General features: G+C 37.1%; 1 protein-coding gene across 1 annotated transcript in view; it reads left to right on the forward strand.

Annotated features, from left to right (window-relative positions):
• Positions 1-16,037, forward strand: part of LOC101589321 (60S ribosomal protein L32-like) — a 25,254-nt gene extending 9,217 nt beyond the window's left edge. The window contains exons 3-4 of the mRNA XM_004639327.1: positions 15,444-15,570; positions 15,992-16,037. Coding sequence (XP_004639384.1) covers positions 15,444-15,570; positions 15,992-16,037 — 173 coding nt within the window. The remainder of the gene's footprint in view (positions 1-15,443; positions 15,571-15,991) is intronic.
• The last annotated feature ends 985 nt before the right edge of the window (positions 16,038-17,022 follow it).

The following is a 17,022-nucleotide window of genomic DNA, read 5'->3' on the forward strand; positions in this document are numbered from 1 at the left end:
TTCTTTCTTCCTTTCTTACCACTGGTGAACTTCTCAAGGGTGGGCGCATGATGTACTTTTAATTTTTGATCCCATCAGATAGCCAAATGCTGATCAATAATAATTTGTTGATGGAGTGCATAACGCAGCGTACACTGAGCATCAACCGAGAGCTGACTCACTCCCGAAACACTCCCAGGGCACGAAATACTATTATTTCATTGTTTTTGATTCTAAAATTCAAGTTCAATGAGGTTATTGTTCAGGTCTATGGCTGGCAAAGCTAGAAGGAGCTAGGCTTTCTATCTTGTATAATATGAAAGAGGCTTAAAAGATTTGATTTTGTACTAGACCATTAACACGTCTCCTGGCATACTGAAGAAATAGAATTTTTTTCTTTTTATAATATTGGTATATCTGTTGATATACTAAAAATACTTCAAATCTTCTTTTTATACCTATTGTCTTTTTACTAAGTGAAATATAAAATCTGTTCTTTTTTTCCTTTTGATACTGAGAATCGAACTCAGGGCCGCATGCTTGCCAGACATCCCCTGTGCTGCCAGGCTACATCCCTGGTCCCAAATTTGCTCTTTGGAGAATATTTTATTCAGTCCTTTTCTTTTTTCCACCTTTCTCTTGACCCCTTTTCTTATATAGTATGCTGATTATTTCAAGAGAAATAAACTTAGGGCTGGACAAGATCTTTTCAGAAAAATTTTGCATCTCAGGAAACATTTACATTGGTCAGTGGAATGCACAAACAGACGTTGCTCTTTAGTCACTAAACAGTCATTAGGATTATAACCCTCAATCATTTAGTTTCTGTGTTGATATGTGGTAGACTACAGAGTCCTTCCTCCTAGGGAAGTGCATGTGCTTCCCACTAGTGCTGTGGGGCTGTGGGATGTGAGCTCACGCAAAGCCCTGGGTGCCCCATGCAGACTTTCCCAGTAGCTCCCCAACTCCTGCTCCCTCTCTGTCTCAGTCACCAAATTGACTCACCACTCCCTCTCTTGTTTGTGTTAAATTTCTTCTCTCTCTCTCTCTCTCTCTCTCTCTCTCTCTCTCTCTCTCTCTCTCTCTCTCTCTCACCAGGACTTGAATTCAGGACCTTGTGCTTGCCAGACAAGCACCTATTCTACTGAGATACCGCCCTGGCCCATGTGTTAAATTTCAATGGGATATATTTTTCTCTTTCCTGTGTCCCCGTGTTGCTTCGCAGTTTTGAGTGTCTCTTTCTATGGGACTTTGTTTCTGACAAAGTAATTAAAATATAAATTTCCTCATTTATGCAATGTGTGAAAATCAGATTTAAAACAAGAATCAACCAATCCTACTTTTTTTTTTCTCTTTTCGTTAAACTGGCACAAACTGTACATTGAATTTAGATACTTAAATATTTCTTAATCTTTCCATTTTCACCTTCTTGCAAACTTCCTGATATTTTCATTTAACTTTGAGTGAAATTCCCAGAGTGAGAAATGCAATTATTCTTTTTTTTTTTTTAGCTCTGTTTTTCTGCCTTGAAATCGGGTATCCAAAATCATACAAAAAATCTTTGCTTTTTTATTTCCCAGGATCAATAGAGCTGTAGGGACTGTTGGCCTAGCAAACTAGTGCTTTATATTTCCCCTCCCCTGCCCATTATTTTTCTCTTCAATCATTTTTCCCTTTTTATATGAAGTGCTGGGCATCAGACACAGGGCCTCACAATGAGAAAGAAGAACTTGATCCCTGAGCTACACCCAAGACCCTTAAACCTTGAGTTAGATAAGCAACTATTGAACTTTGTAGTTATATGTGCGTGCTTATTTACATGGAATTTGAGGAGGAAAAGACATGGATTAAGTCTTTTATATATAGTATTTATAAGTAAGATGGTTATAATTATAATAATCCTTATAAGCAAGATGGTCCCTGGGGGTATATGTGAGAAAATAATTATGAAAAATAGATACAGAGAGATCCTCATGGAAATATTATCCGTGACATAATTCTATAATGTAAATTAAAATAAAAATAATACTCTTGTATATTTCAAAATAAATTACAAGTTAGTATTATATTTCAGTCTTATAGCCAGAGGAATATTTATTGATTATTTGATTACATTTCAGATGACTTTGACACACAGAATATTACAGAAATAGAAAGGAAAGATTCCATAAGTTATTTTTCTCTTAGCATTTCTGAGGAAAACCAAGAAAATGGCATTGATGTCATCGGACATTTATGTTTTAAAATGCATGTTCCATTGTTTTATTTAGTTTTAATGTCAATTTCACAATTCTAAGAGTTAAATAAAGAACAAAACAATTTTTTTTTCTCCCAACTGAAAGTTTGAGCAATAAGAAAAATCCAGGTATTTTCAATCCACACAGTCCTTACTTAAATTCTATACAGAAAATGAAGATAAGAAGAAGATATAGACAAATGGTACTTTCAAACATTTTTATTCTTCTTGAAACTTTAAGGTTACCACAATCAAAGATTCTAAACACACGACATTATAATTTTTTATAAATGTGCTTATGAATACATTTACAGCTTTAATTACAACATACATAACACATAAACAGGTTGCCAAATAGATTCTTGAGTTCAGTAATCCAAGAATTAAAATAAAGCTTAAAGCTGCTCCATAATAATAAATTCAGTTGAATTTAGATAGTTTGCACATTGTAATCTTAAAGTAAGGAGCTTTGAGATATTAAAATTACTCTTTAAATAAGTGTTAACTGCATTTAGTGAATTTAATGATTAAGAATTTTGATATTTTAAAATATGCATGTGAAAGAAACATTCATTTAAGTCTATAGTTAATTCAATAGGCATCAGAAGTAAGGACTAATGAACTGTGATATTTTGTGACATTTCATTAATAAGGTTTTCTCTCTATTCCTAAGTAGCTTTTGTATACCGAGCAATTTTCTTCCACATTACGATCAACTAGTGACTAATTTTCTCCATGGTCTCTTTACCTGAGAAATGTGAAATGCCTTTATGTCAAAACCAGAAATGATCTTTGGGTAACATTTTAAACTATACTCTCATGTCCTGCATTATTGGATGGAGAAGCAGGACAAAGGTTTCTCTCAGAGGAGAAGCTCAAATCCTAAATAAAGTGAGAAACAAAAGTTAATAGAAAGCACAGAGCCAGAAATTTGTTAAATGGGAAAGGGCATCAAGGGATGGAGAGGCGGGCTGGAGGGGAGGAGCTGGAAAGGGAAGGGAAAGGTGTGGGATATGGGCACCGGCTCATAAGGGATGCAAGCGTTGTGTTCTGCAGGCATGGACTAATAAAAACTTAAAATATCATGCACCAATTATTGGAAATATTTGTCAAATGGTATTTGGTGGATGGCACAAAAAATTAATTCAAACACAATCTTCAGTTGATTGGATTATATCCACCCATATTAATCCATTGATACCAAAGGCTGCAATTTTTGAATTCATACCTGTTTCCTAGAACAACTCATGAACAACAATCACTAAAAAGAAATGAGAAACAATGCAGAATTTCACTAAACAAAATGAGAGGAATTCAGCAATCACTGTTACATTGCATATTGTTGTCTTTAAATTAGTTGTTCAGATTACCAAATATAGGCATGTAAAACTGGTCAAAAACATAAAAAGAAGAGAGAAAAATAAATACAGACATTAACTCCTGGGTACCAGGGAGATGGCTCGGTGGAATAAGCGCTTCCCTGGCAAGCACAAGGGTCTGAGTTCAATTCCCAGTTCAAAAAACATTAACTCCTCCTTTCAATACACAAACAGACCTAAGCAGTCCAATTATCCAAGCTACCCTATGTATATACATATAATTTTTTCCTTTCCTTCTTTCTTTTCTCTTCCTTCATCTCAGTTTAGAACAAGAATTTGAAGAGAACAAGTTTTGTTATGTTCCATTGTTACATGCCATTCCAAACATGGAACATTAGGCATAAAAAATACGAAGATCTTCCTTAATAATGTATGGCCAAGAAATTTCTACCTTAGTAACTTCATTAAGATATAATTTAGGGGCCAGCCAGAGAGCTCAGCAGACTAAAGCACCTGCTTAGGCAGAGCACAGCGGCCAGCATTCACTCCCTTGTGTGCCCTGCCAGCCCTGCCCCTGGGGTGTGCTGAGACAGTAAATGAGATGGGGCATGGTGGCGCTTGCCTGAAATCCCAGCGCTTCAGAGGCTGAAAACAGGAGAATCACTATGAGTCGACCTACGTCATGAAACCCTGTAGACCCTGTACTAAATACATTAAAAAAAGAAAAGATATAATTTAGATCTCAGATTTGGTCAAAGTTGGAAGAATCTGTATCTAAAATCCACTGGGAACCACAGCCATTACTTTTGATTTCATGAAGTTTTATTTCATGAAATAATTTCTTTTGGGCAAAATTTCTTGGGCTCTTTTTTACAACTTGGTTTCCTATCTATCACCCTTCACTTTTATAGTGCTTCAGTACAGTGCCTCACAGCTGCACTGAAAAAGATTTAAAAAATTTTCCTCTTCATGGGTAAAGTTTTAAATGAAAATAAGGTGAAGTTGGTTGTTGAGAAAAGTGTGATGTACAATGCAAGTATAGAAGCTGTGAATCAGGGGTACTCTTAATGCCTGTTGAAGGACTAATGATGTACCACCCCAAAAATGAGTCAGAGTGAGGGAAGCTGAAGAAGGTGGATGGATGACTTCTGCCTGGAAGCTTAAATAGACTGGGTGGAAAAGTCCCTGCAGGTCATTTAGATCTGAATCTCTGACAAAGTAGGACCCAGTCTTGGTTGTTCAGTGTTAATAACCTATTATGAAATTATTTTTTTAAATCAGTCTTTGTAGGAGAGTCAAGCGGACAGATTTTATTTTTAAATGTCTGTAGGTGGCAAGAGAATTTGATTGGGGAAAAAGAGAGAGGGAAAATAATAGTTGCCTAGTAGCTACTATGTGCCCATGTCTGTTTAAGACTTCATGTCTGTACACACTCTCCATTATAATGGGAGAGAATGGAAGCTGAGGGATCGAGAAAGAATAACCGTAGGCAATGGCCTATCTTAACTCTTCTGCTGTTTGTAACAATTGAAAAAAATTAACAGATTCATAAGCCTGTTTTCTGAAGTAGGATCTGTTGTTACTTGCAAATTCTTTAAAGCAATTGTGGCTAAATGCAAGTGATTTACACATGCAAAGTGTGTGGTATTATCAGACATTGACTTTCTTGAGGTCAGTGATGACATTAAGAGCAGGAAGTTAGCTCATATAACCTAAGCTTTCTGGGTTTGGAAAGCTGTGAAGTCATATGACAGAAGAATTACATGACTTTCCTAATCCTGGTAGCAGCAAAGGTAAAATTAAAAATTTGAATGCCTTCCTGTTCTTTAGTTTATTCATTATTCTATGTTGCTGCTAAATTGGAAGTTTGCAAGCTACTTAAAACTGAGACCATGCTTAGTATTTTCTTGGCATCAAATGTTTGCATCAATATATTTCACTATGAATAGGCATTTGATTTGATTAATACTGTCAATAAATATTTCCAAACTCTTCAATAGGACAGATACTTTGCTTGAAAAATGGAAATTAAAAATAATTTTAGGTGATTAGACAAGGGAAGGAATACTTATTGAGCCGGATGCTAAATAGGAGGTGGGAGGGACCATATGGGACAATAGAAATGCTGGGCTTAAATTTTAGTTGCGTGAATGTTAATTGTGAGCCTTGTGAACTTATCTACCTTCACTGAACATCTCTTACTCATCTGTAATTTATAGCTATGACCTAGTCATTTGTCAGAATTGCAAATTTTAAATGAGATTTGGACCTACAGGCCATAATGTTATTATTAAACACTATAATAAGAGGCAATATTATTGAAACATATTAAAAATAATATATTTATGATAAAGTTGTTCAGAAATGGTCTTAAAGGAGTGGTATTTGAATGAGTGTCAATATATGAACAGAAATAAATCAATTGAACAAAAAGTATGCAAGGACAGTGAAGAATCAGTGAAGAAATAGATTCATATCTTCAAGCCTACAAAGGCTAAACTACATATTTGAGTGAATGACAAGGTTCCTAGTATGGAAAATGGTAGAAACTCAAAACGGTCCCTCATTGACTCATCCTGAGAAGGGGAGAGAGAGAGAGACAGAGACAGAGAGAGAGAGAGAGAGAGAGAGAGAGAGAGAGAGAGAGAGCATGCTACATCTCAACTCTGAATTTCCTCTTTTCTTTCTTCTCTCCAGCCCAGTAATTATATTATTTCACAGATGCACTACAACAAAGGGGAAAGTCATTTGCAGGTAACAGGTAGAGGCAGCAGACACTTGGTCTGTTCACAAAAAGAATGGAATTCCTTAAATCTTGGTGCTTGCTTGATGGGCATTTTGAGCAATAGATTAGGAAAATCACTTACTGGAGAAATTCGGTTAATATACTTTTATACCAGCTATTGACTGTTGAATTACTGGATGCAGCTGAGGTAAATTTTTGGCAACCCTGATCTAAAATAGTGAACATTCAGAGTCAGTCTGGTGTACGACATGAGTGGGATTTTGCAGGCACAGAATAACTACACTGTAAAAGACTTGGTCCAACATAGAGTAGTTGTGGTACATTATGGGATAAGAAGTATAATTTTGTCCATTTTACCAAGTTAAGAAGCAGACTAGGCCCATTCATTGCTAGAGGTCAACTGTTTGGAGTAGTAAATGCCTAGCAGATGGCTAACGCACACTTCGGTGCTTGTAGGCCAGCAAACTGGCAGGAGAAGGTCCAAGCTGGTTGTGGGTGGCATCAAGCAATAGGATTGTTTCTAGCATGGAATAGAATGGAAAGAAAAAGAAATAACTTTTCCCATTTGGAAAAGTCGCAGTCTCCTGGAGCAGGGGCATCTTCTGCGACACTTCCTTTGTACATCGGTCTCTGGTGTCATCGTCCTCCAACTCACACCCAGATCAGTGACGTGGTGGTGCATTCATAGGGCTTTGACCTTGGGTTTGTGCTGCATGGTTGGTCTTTCTTGTTCTGTGTCTTCCATCTTCCTGGGATGGCAGCCAATCTTCTTCCTCACCAGAGCACAGGCGGGCGCTGTACACCTCCTGCCTCCTGCCTGGCTGATAAGTTCTCTTGCATCATCATACACATATTTTTTTACCTGTTCTATTTTGCTAGAGAACCTAACTGTACATGGACACAGGAGCCCTCAGTAACTTGTTAAATACCATAAGTAGAAATCGCCAGAGAGCATTTTGTTAACCACTCTTCAGTTAGGGTGAGTTTAATTTGAGCAGATAGGGCTTAATATCTAGATAAGGGGGCTAAGTACAGATACAGACATAGGTTATGTGTAGATACATTTATATGTAAGAAATTGAAAATCTGGATCTAAAGTCAGGATAGAGATATTAAGTGGATATAGATTTGTTTTTTTATAATGTATTTAGTAGAGGGTCTATATAGGTTGGACTCATAGTGATTCTCCTGTTTTCAGCCTCCTAAGCAGTGGAATTACAGGCATGCACCACCATGCCCAGTCCCAATCACCCTCTCAGCATGTCCTAGGGGCGGGGCTGGCATGCCATGCCATGTCAGGGATTGAACCCCAGTCCCTGAGTCTAACTAAGCAGGCAATTTAGTCCACGGAGCTGTCTGGCCTGCTCCTTGATACAGATTTGGAAACACAGATATGATAGAGATAATCCCCGAAAATATCTAGACTTTGTATCTTTAATCAAGATAAGACATAGCAGAGGAGTGGGTCATTGATACACAGAAGGTATCTATGCTTGAAGATGAATAGTTTAGGTAAATTGTCAAATATGGTACCTCTGAAGTTTAGTGGTCAGGTTGTTGAAAATGGTGGAAAAGAGTTACATGAGAAAGAGAGACAGGAGGAAAGCTAGGGAAACGAGAATAGTGTTTGAGAAACCAAACTAAAGGAGAATTTTGTGAAGGTGAGGATTCTCAGTTGACTGGGTTGAAATATAGCCATAAGAAATGAGGGCTCAGGGGCCAGGGAGATGGCTCAGTGGAATAAGTGCTTCCTGGAAAGCGCAAGGGCCTGAGTTCAATCCCCTGTTCTGGAAAAAAAAAAAAAAGAGGCAGAAATGAGGGCTCAGTTGGCTGGGGTGGCAATTCCTGCGATGCCAGCATTCTAGGGGGGCAGAGACAGAAATATCACAAGCTCCAGCCTAGCCCCAGCAACTTAGAGACATAGGAGATCCTGTCAATAGCAACAACAACAACAACAACAACAACAACAACAACAACAATAATAAAAGAGACCAGAGATGTAATTTAGTGCAAATGCTATAAGTCTAGTACTCAGTGCCTCAGAAAGCAAACAACAAAACTGGGTTTAAAAAGATGACTGCATTTTATTTTATGATTGCATTTTAGTATTGTCATCGGTGTCCTTTAGCCACCTGGAAAAGAATATAAAGTGAAACCATATAGGAGGTTGAAGAACAAAATTAAAAACTAAGTGTAATAAATAAAATCAGGTTTCCCTCCTCTGCTTGGCACTTACAGCAGCCCTTGACACACTGCACTGCTTACTTCAATAGCAAGACAAAATCACAGAAGCCAGATAGCACCTTCACGTGAGTATAATAAGCCCGCTGTTGTTTACAGGTTCTCATACTCGGCAAGCAGCCACTGAACAGGTTTAGTATAAAAATCACAATACTTTGCAATTCTGATCCACCCTCCTTATTTTAACTAAGTATTCTAATCATAGTAATGAAGAGTGCTTTAGAGAAGAGAGGCAAAGAGGGAGGTTGTAGGCAACTCTGAGTTGGAATTCTGCCTTGGGACTTAAAACCTTGTGGTCTTGGACATTTTTCTTAAGCTTTCTAAGGATTCCGACCCATAATATACAGGTACCGATCGTTCTTATTTCATAAGTTGGTTCAGTTGGTGAAATAGATTATTTCGGGCAAAGCATTTATCATTGTGTCTCACATCATTAAGTGCTTAATAAATGGTAACTGATATAATTATTATTTATTATTATTATCATATGTACTTTAACTCCTAGTGATTATGGGCAGTGACTTGACCTCTAGAAAAACTGCCTGGTTTTCTTTATGTTTACACTTCAGCCACAAATACAGAGCACTCCTACAGTCCAGCACACATATACATACACATGTGCGTGCGTGTGTTTGTGTGTGCATGCACACCGTGTTGTATTAACATATGGAAAGAGTACAATTTTAGAACAAGATAAACCTTTCTCTCTGGTCATATCACTTTCTGGCCCTTTCATCCCTAGTGGAAGTTTTACTCTCTGATTTGTAATTTCTTTATCTTTTACTGAAAAATTAGTACTTTTTTGTGTATCCATTTAAAAATTCTTTTAAACAAAAAAATAGTAAAAAAAAAACCTCCTTAGAAATGATACAGAATTTCACTAAACAATATTACAAGAATTCAGCAATAGTTTTTGTACTGTATACTCTTGTCTTCAAATTAGTTGTTGGGATTACCAGATATAAGCATGCAAAATTAGTCAGATTAACTGGGCTGATATTTAAAGGCTTTGGATGAGCACTTATTCGGTTGAATGCAATGGCATGACCATCTTTGCTTATCCTCAGAGTTAAACAGGAAAGCTAGAGTTCCTGCCTGTCTGTCTCTTCCCTCCTCCTCCTTCTCCCCTTCCCTCCATCTTCCATTCTTTAAGATACTCAGTTCTTTCTAGTTTTGTTTTTTTCTACTTGGCATTTTTGGTTAGAACCAAGGGTCAGTATCAGTAGAGAGTTAGCTAATCTCAGGGAAAAAACCCCACAAATAACAGAATCATTTCCAAGGGGTTTTTGTGCTCGGTGTGAGAACAGATAATAGTTCTAAAGACGTGGCCATGTGCTCACTGTCAGAGTTGGCGCTGCCCCTGGAGCCTCCCGGGATATGGTGAAATTCAATGAGGTCAGGATTTTGCTTTTTTTTCTCTTTAATTTAGGCCCAAATTTCAGCTTCCCCATTGACGCTCTCATTTAACTGCTCTGTACCCAGCATGGCTAGGTTCCCCTCAGTTCCCCCTCTCTCATCACTGTGGTACTTACTAGATTTTCACTTTCAAATAAAATGGTTAATAGTTTCTCTGGTGTATTTAGGATTTTTTAAAAGCATTTTTTAAATCTAGTTTAATCTGTGTTTAATTTAATATATTAAATCTTAATTTAATATTTTATAATTTGAGCTAATATATTTAAAATGCATTACATCTTAATTTTATATACTCAATCACAGTTTAATAAAGTTTCCTTTTAACATCTTGATTAAAAGGACTATTGCACAGTAGTTATGCCTTTCAATTAAACTCTAAGCACTGTTGTCTCAGTGGGCTTGAGCATTCCATCAAGGGCTTGAAGCCTGAAGTCCAGGAAAAAGGAAGCGCCAGTGGAAAATGCAGAAGCCTTGTTATTGATGTGTATTTCTGATCCTACTGATCTCTGTAATAGTATGCATGATGGTAGGTCTTGCAATATGAAGATCTGCCAATTCCAATGGCTGACTGTGATGGACACTATTCACATAATCTAATTAGTGCTTCTGATCTATGTGTGATTCCCTTCCAATTGGTCATCAGGTACCCAGCATCCTTTTATCATGGTGGTCTACCGTCTTCAACACTTGTCACAAGACCACTAGGGGAGGGGAAGGATGCTGAAGACCCACGGGAGGGACTGTGATGAGTGGATCCACACGTGCAACTTACTGTGTCTGTTTTTGTTCACGCAGGAACTGTGACTCCCAAAGGAGGATGGGGACTGCAATCTAGTTGTGTGTAAAGGACAAAGAAGAAACAGATTGGTTCATATATAAGATCTTATTATTTAATTCCCAAAATCTATAAAATTACTTTGTTTCCAGATTCACTTCCTTGTATTTGTCATGAAATTAATCCTCTGAAGGCATTTAGAAACCCTTGACTGAAAATCTTTCCTGAGAAAGCCAACAAAGGACATAGAAAGTGTTGTCATTATTTTTGTATGTCACAGAAACATAGCAGCTCCCAATCATCAGCTTTGAATACTCTAGTAAATGAATAAGCAAGCACACAGTGCAAAGCATGCACCTCACAAAAAATATTTTGAAGGAAACATTCAAGTCTTTATGTGTTTGAATAATTGCACCTTTGAAAGGCTCCAAAAGATGCAGGAGGATGCCAGGTTTTAAAACGTTTAATAGAGGTGTATACTATCAATGAGTAGAAAGGAAAAAAGAAAGTACTTTGAGCTTTCTGGAGAAAGAGAGAGAGAGAGAGAGAGAGAGAGAGAGAGAGAGAGAGAGAGAGAGAGAAGAGTGAGAATTGAAAGAATAGCTCCACATAAAGATTATGCACACATGTTCATGGTAGCTTTATTGTAATAGTCAAAACCTAGAAGCAACTCAAATGACTGTCACAGATTTCCCATAATGATGGCATACCATGAAAAAGAATATTTGTTCAAAGTACAAGTAGCTAAATATTAGTACATGATATAAGAATAATTAATCTTAAAATAATTAAATCAAGTGAAATGAGGTAAGCAAAAATGATATGTACTGTATCATCCCCTTTATACATAACTTTACAAAATGTAAACTAATCTATAGCAACAGAAAACTTACAACATTTTCTCTTGGAATTGGAGATGAGATTTGGAAGCAGAGATAACATAGAGAGAAATCATTCTCTCAGGTTTTCATAGGGAGCAAATTGGTCAAGCAACGGGAGTGACTCATCCACATGGCTGACACTCACAAAGGATCTGCAAACTGCAGTACAGGGCTTCAGGGTAAATCCTGAGGGGATCAGACTGACCTTGCCAGATACAAAAGTTACATTTCTTGTTATATAGGTCTTGCTTTATCTTGATCTTAACCATCCAGAAGAAAAGTATAAAAAGAAGGTATTAAAAAGTAAAGTCATATTAATATGCTGAGCTATACAAGACTCAAGTCAACAACTTCTGACGGGGGCTGGTGAGATGGCTCAGTAGTCTGAAGCACCTACTTAGAACAAGCTTCGCAAAACAAGGGGACAGAACAAGCTTCGCAAAGCAAGGGGACCGTGGTTCAATCCCCCAGCACCACATGCCAGCCAGCCCCGCCCCCTGGTGGGCTGAGCTGGCCACACACACATAAATAAATAAAATTTAAACAAACAAACAAACAAACAAAAAAACGCACAAAAAAAACCCAACTTCTGACATTGCCAGTCCTATGTATAATCCACTACTATTATGGACTACTGAACTATTTTGGATTATTTTACTGAATTCACATACCTACAATATTTAAATGGAAATAGAATACCCATCTCTGACAAAACTAAACAAAAACAGGGGATACAAATAAACGACCATTTTCTATCTGTATATACAAAAGAGTTAGGATAGATGTACAACTACTTTCCCTTAATTCAACAAGAAGAAAGATTTGTACTAAGAGTATTTGGATAGGATATCATGTCTGCATCTTGTACTATGAATGAGCACTATGAAGACAACAATATGCAATGTATTAATTATTAAAACTGTCCTACTAATCAGTTTTGAAACTGTCTCATTGTTATTTGTTTCTCAATACAATTAATAAAAACAAAACAAAACAAAGGGTTCCAGGATAATTTGAGAAGAGTGATAGATATGTTTATGTAATAGTAGATACATAAGTCGTATCATATTAAACTAGTATTATACACAATGATTAGGAGCTTTTTAGAGTTTCTCCTTTATGCCTCCATAAAAATGTTTTTATTAAAAATAATATGCAATAACAACAGTTCATTATTAATTTTGTGATAAACCTACCAAAATGCATAAACCAATTATAAACCTAAATTGAAGTACATTCTAGGAAATAATTGAGCAATAACATTTGAAAATTTTAAGGTCTAATCCCAGCTCTTGGGAGGCTGTAAACAGGTAGATCACTATGAGTTCGATCTACTAATGAGACTCTGAACACCCTGTAGACCCTTTCCTAACATAAAAAAAAGAAAAGAAAAAGAAAATTTTAAGGTCTTTAAAAGCTAAAAAAATAAAAGAGTTCCACACTGAGAGAAACTGAGACACAAAAATGCAACATATACATCTGAAGTAGAGTTTGTTTTTTTCTTTGGAAAAGACTTCAGAACAGCTGGCAAAACTTACTTGACTGGAGTGTGAATATTAAATGGTAATTATGTACAAATATTAATTTCCTGGATTTCTGGTTGTGTAGGATTTATGGATTTATAAGAAATACCCGTTTATATTGTAGGAAATACACATTAATGTGATGTGGACCAGACTGGCAGTGTAACCTTTAAATGACTGAAAATAGCCATGTCTTTTATAGTTCTTCATGTCTCCGTGTAAATTTGTTGCTGTCTCAAAATTAAAAAGTTTAAAATAAAACAAGCTCTTAATTTAAAAAAAACAAATAAAAATTGAAAATATTTGCAAGTATATTTCACCATAAAATAGTATAAGGGTTTTGGACAGCTATCTGAAAAGATGTTTGATGTTATTAGTCACTGCAGAATGCTTGTCCAAACCACAAGAGAACACCTTACATATGCATAACATGGAAAAGATTGAGAACATCAAGTATTGAAAGAGAAGGTATAGAAACTGCAAATAGTAGCCACATACTTGAGGAGATCCAAGGGTATATATAGCACTTTGGAAAACACTTTTGCAATTCTAAAATAATTTAAAAACATGCAATTTGGTCATTCTATTCCAGATCTTTACCTAACAAAGGAAAGCTCATGTTCCTACAAAGACATCTACAGAAATGTTTATAGCAGATTTATTTGTAGTATAAAAGTGGAGAAAACATATATGTTTTTCATCAAGTCGATGTATAAGGAAATTATGAACATCCATTTAATAAGATATTATGAATCAATGAAAATGAATCAAATGTGATCTATACAAGAATATGGATAAAACTCAGGTTAGTTATTCTGAGTGAAACTTACCAGACATACACAGAAGAGTCACTGTTTTGTGATCTCCTCTATAAATTCTAGAAAATGAAAATTAATCAATAGTAACAGAACGCAGGTGCTTTGTTATCTGTGGATCCGCAAAGGGTAGGGTGAAACAGGAATATAAAAGGGAATGATTTATATACGGTGTTAAGAATGTAAATTAATACAGTCATAATGGGAAACAACATGAAGATTCTTCAAAAATCAAAAAGTAGAAGGACTGTATGGCCTGGCAGTCCCATGACCAAGTACTTGCTCCAAGGAACTGTAATCACTTTGCAGAAGGGACCTCTGCACTGGCTTGCTAACAGCAGCACTGTTCTCAGTAGCTAAGATACAGTCAATTAAGATAGCTGAACTTATTTTTTTCCATTTATAAGAGGGGTAATGCATTGTATTAAATATGTAAAGTCTTATCTATGTGGGTTTGATTACAGAAACTAATAAAGTATTCTCTAAATAATAAAAAAGACCTAGTGGATGGATGGCTGTAGAAAGTGCAGCGTAGACACACACGCATGGTGAAGACTCGTCCAGACATCAGAAGGATGAAATCCTGCCAGTCAGGCAACCCAGATGGGACTGGAGGTCATCATGGTAAGTGAAATAAATCAGGCTCAGAGAGGCAAGCACATTTTATATTCTCACTCCTTTGTAGCAGTTAAAATAGTTGATCTTGTAGAAGAGAATAATAGGTACTAGGGGCAGGAAGAGTAAGTGAAGGAGGAATAGAAAGGGATTGGTGGCAGCTCCAAGTGCAGTTAGGTAGGAGGAACTGGTCCCAGTGCTGTGTGGTATAGTAGGCTAACTATATTCTACAGCAACTTAAATATTTCAGACTGACAAGAGACAGACTCAAGAGTTCCCAAATACATAAAAACGACAACTGTTTGAAGAGATGGAAATGCTAATCTTGCTGATTCGATCACTGCACACGGTGTACTCATATTAAGTTGCATGTCTGAACCAGACAGACACATAAATATATTGTGCCAATATTTTTTTTGTAAGGAGGGGCACTAGATAATTTTTGAGAATATTGATGAGTTCACTCTGTGATTGTATCAATGGGCTCACCAGTGTTTATTTATGTCAACCATTTCAAGTTGTGTGTTTTATATGTGCTGCACAGTCTATGTAAAGCATACCTCTTAGGTGACAAAGGAAACCAACACAGAAGGAAAAGTGCTTTGGCTGAGTTCTTGATATTCGAAGTAGCAAAGACCTCGAGCTTATCTTACTTGCCCGGTGAGTGGCTGGACCTCAGCAGCTCTGTGTTGCCAGGGAAGGCAGTCGTATCTGCCTCATAGACGGTGTAGCTGAGACTACAGTTAACATTTCTTGTGTGAAATTCACAGAATCTACCAGAGTGTTTGGGAAAGAGCCAAGAGCAATCCCTCATGTAAAGCCAAGGCACTACTTGAAATTTTTTAAATCTACTTCACCTTCTAAATGAACGACTATTAATAGTTTTTGATTTCCTAGTGTGGGAATATTTCCCAGACAAGCACAAGTCCAAGGATGCCAGAAAAGTGCCAGATAAACTCAGTTCTCCCAAAGGAACCATGAGAGGCACAGCACAACGTAATGCTGTCTCCTCCAGCATTAGGATGTAAGCGAAGATGAGTTCGTTCATCGAGCTGCTATTCCACGTGTGTCAGGAAGCCTGTGTTTTCTGACTGGTTGGGCTGAAATGCAAAAAACTGCAAATGCAGTGCTCTTCCCTCACTTCCCTTTGGTCTTTTCTCAAGGACTGATGTACTTGAAACTCACTGGCACAGTCCACAGAAAGCCTGAAGGGAAGGCTAGGCTGGATCCTCGTGGTCAACTCTAGGGTGTGCATCGATGTATTCCCCAGGCCTCCCTTCTCTAAAACATGTATAGAGTTACGCTTTCCACCACTGACTTCAACCCCAGCTCTCCTCCCGACCTGTGGGGTCACGTGACCACTTGTGGCCAAGGAGTGGTGAGCCTGTTATTTCTGGGCTGCAACCCTGACCTCGTTCCCTGAAGTTCCCCTTTGTTCCTTGCAGGAAAGAAATGGCAACGCTGGCAGTGGAGGTTTCTCCACCAGCTTGAGTGCCACATGGAACGTGGTGGCCACGGCACAGTTCACCTACTTTCAATGACTCCAAGAGAAGAATTAGAAAGTGATGTTTATAATTTGAAGTGGCTCAATTTTAAAGGTTGTTGTGACAGTGCAATTCTGGTCTATCTTGTTTCTTTTTTAAAATTAGAATTTGATAGTTCTAGATTCTGATGTGCTTCTTTTAAGTTATTATTTTTTATTTTACAAACTACGGACAGAAGTAGAATAATGGTTGATAAAACAAATTGATCCTGACTCTACAGAAGATCTCAGGGCATTAAGTAGTCTGGAAAATGGGAAACTATTTTACTAATATAGGGCATTATACTATCTAATGGTAGTATTTGGAGCAAATCATATCTGTAGCCATAGATGTCATAGATAACATTTTTCTAGGCCTAAAATTTGATCTAGAAATAGATAGGTACAAAGATGGTGTAAGACACTAAATACTAAATATATGAAGTTCACTTCTTATGCATTGACTGACATTTATAAAATTATCTGTGGGTAAATTTAAAACGAAGGAGGCACTAGTTCCTCGGGAAGATTTATCTTCATTGAAGTCTTTGCCCTTGTGTGCTGGGCCAGCACCACCCCTGGCGTGAGCTGAGATAATGATGAGGCTGAGTGTGGCAGTGTGCCTATAATCCCATTGCTTGGGAGGCTGAAACAGGAGGTCACTACAAGTCCCATCTGTGTAGTGAGACCCTGTGCTAAATACACACAGACAAAAAAAAGAAGAAAGAAATCTTTACTATCTGTCCTCAATGTTAAAAATAAAATAGCTGTTTTAAAAATGAAGGATACTACTACCTAAATACCCTAAATAATTTTGAGATTTAAAAAAAATTTCACCATTTATGGTATTTGGCCTTTCAAATGTAGTAGTTCATTAAAATACACAAAACAGGAGCCAGGGAGATGGCTCAGTGGAATAAGTGGCAAGCGCAAGAACCTGAGTTCAATTCCCTG

The sequence above is a fragment of the Octodon degus genome, unplaced genomic scaffold (assembly GCF_000260255.1).
Source record: "Octodon degus isolate 3935 unplaced genomic scaffold, OctDeg1.0 scaffold00109, whole genome shotgun sequence".
NCBI lineage: Eukaryota > Metazoa > Chordata > Mammalia > Rodentia > Octodontidae > Octodon > Octodon degus.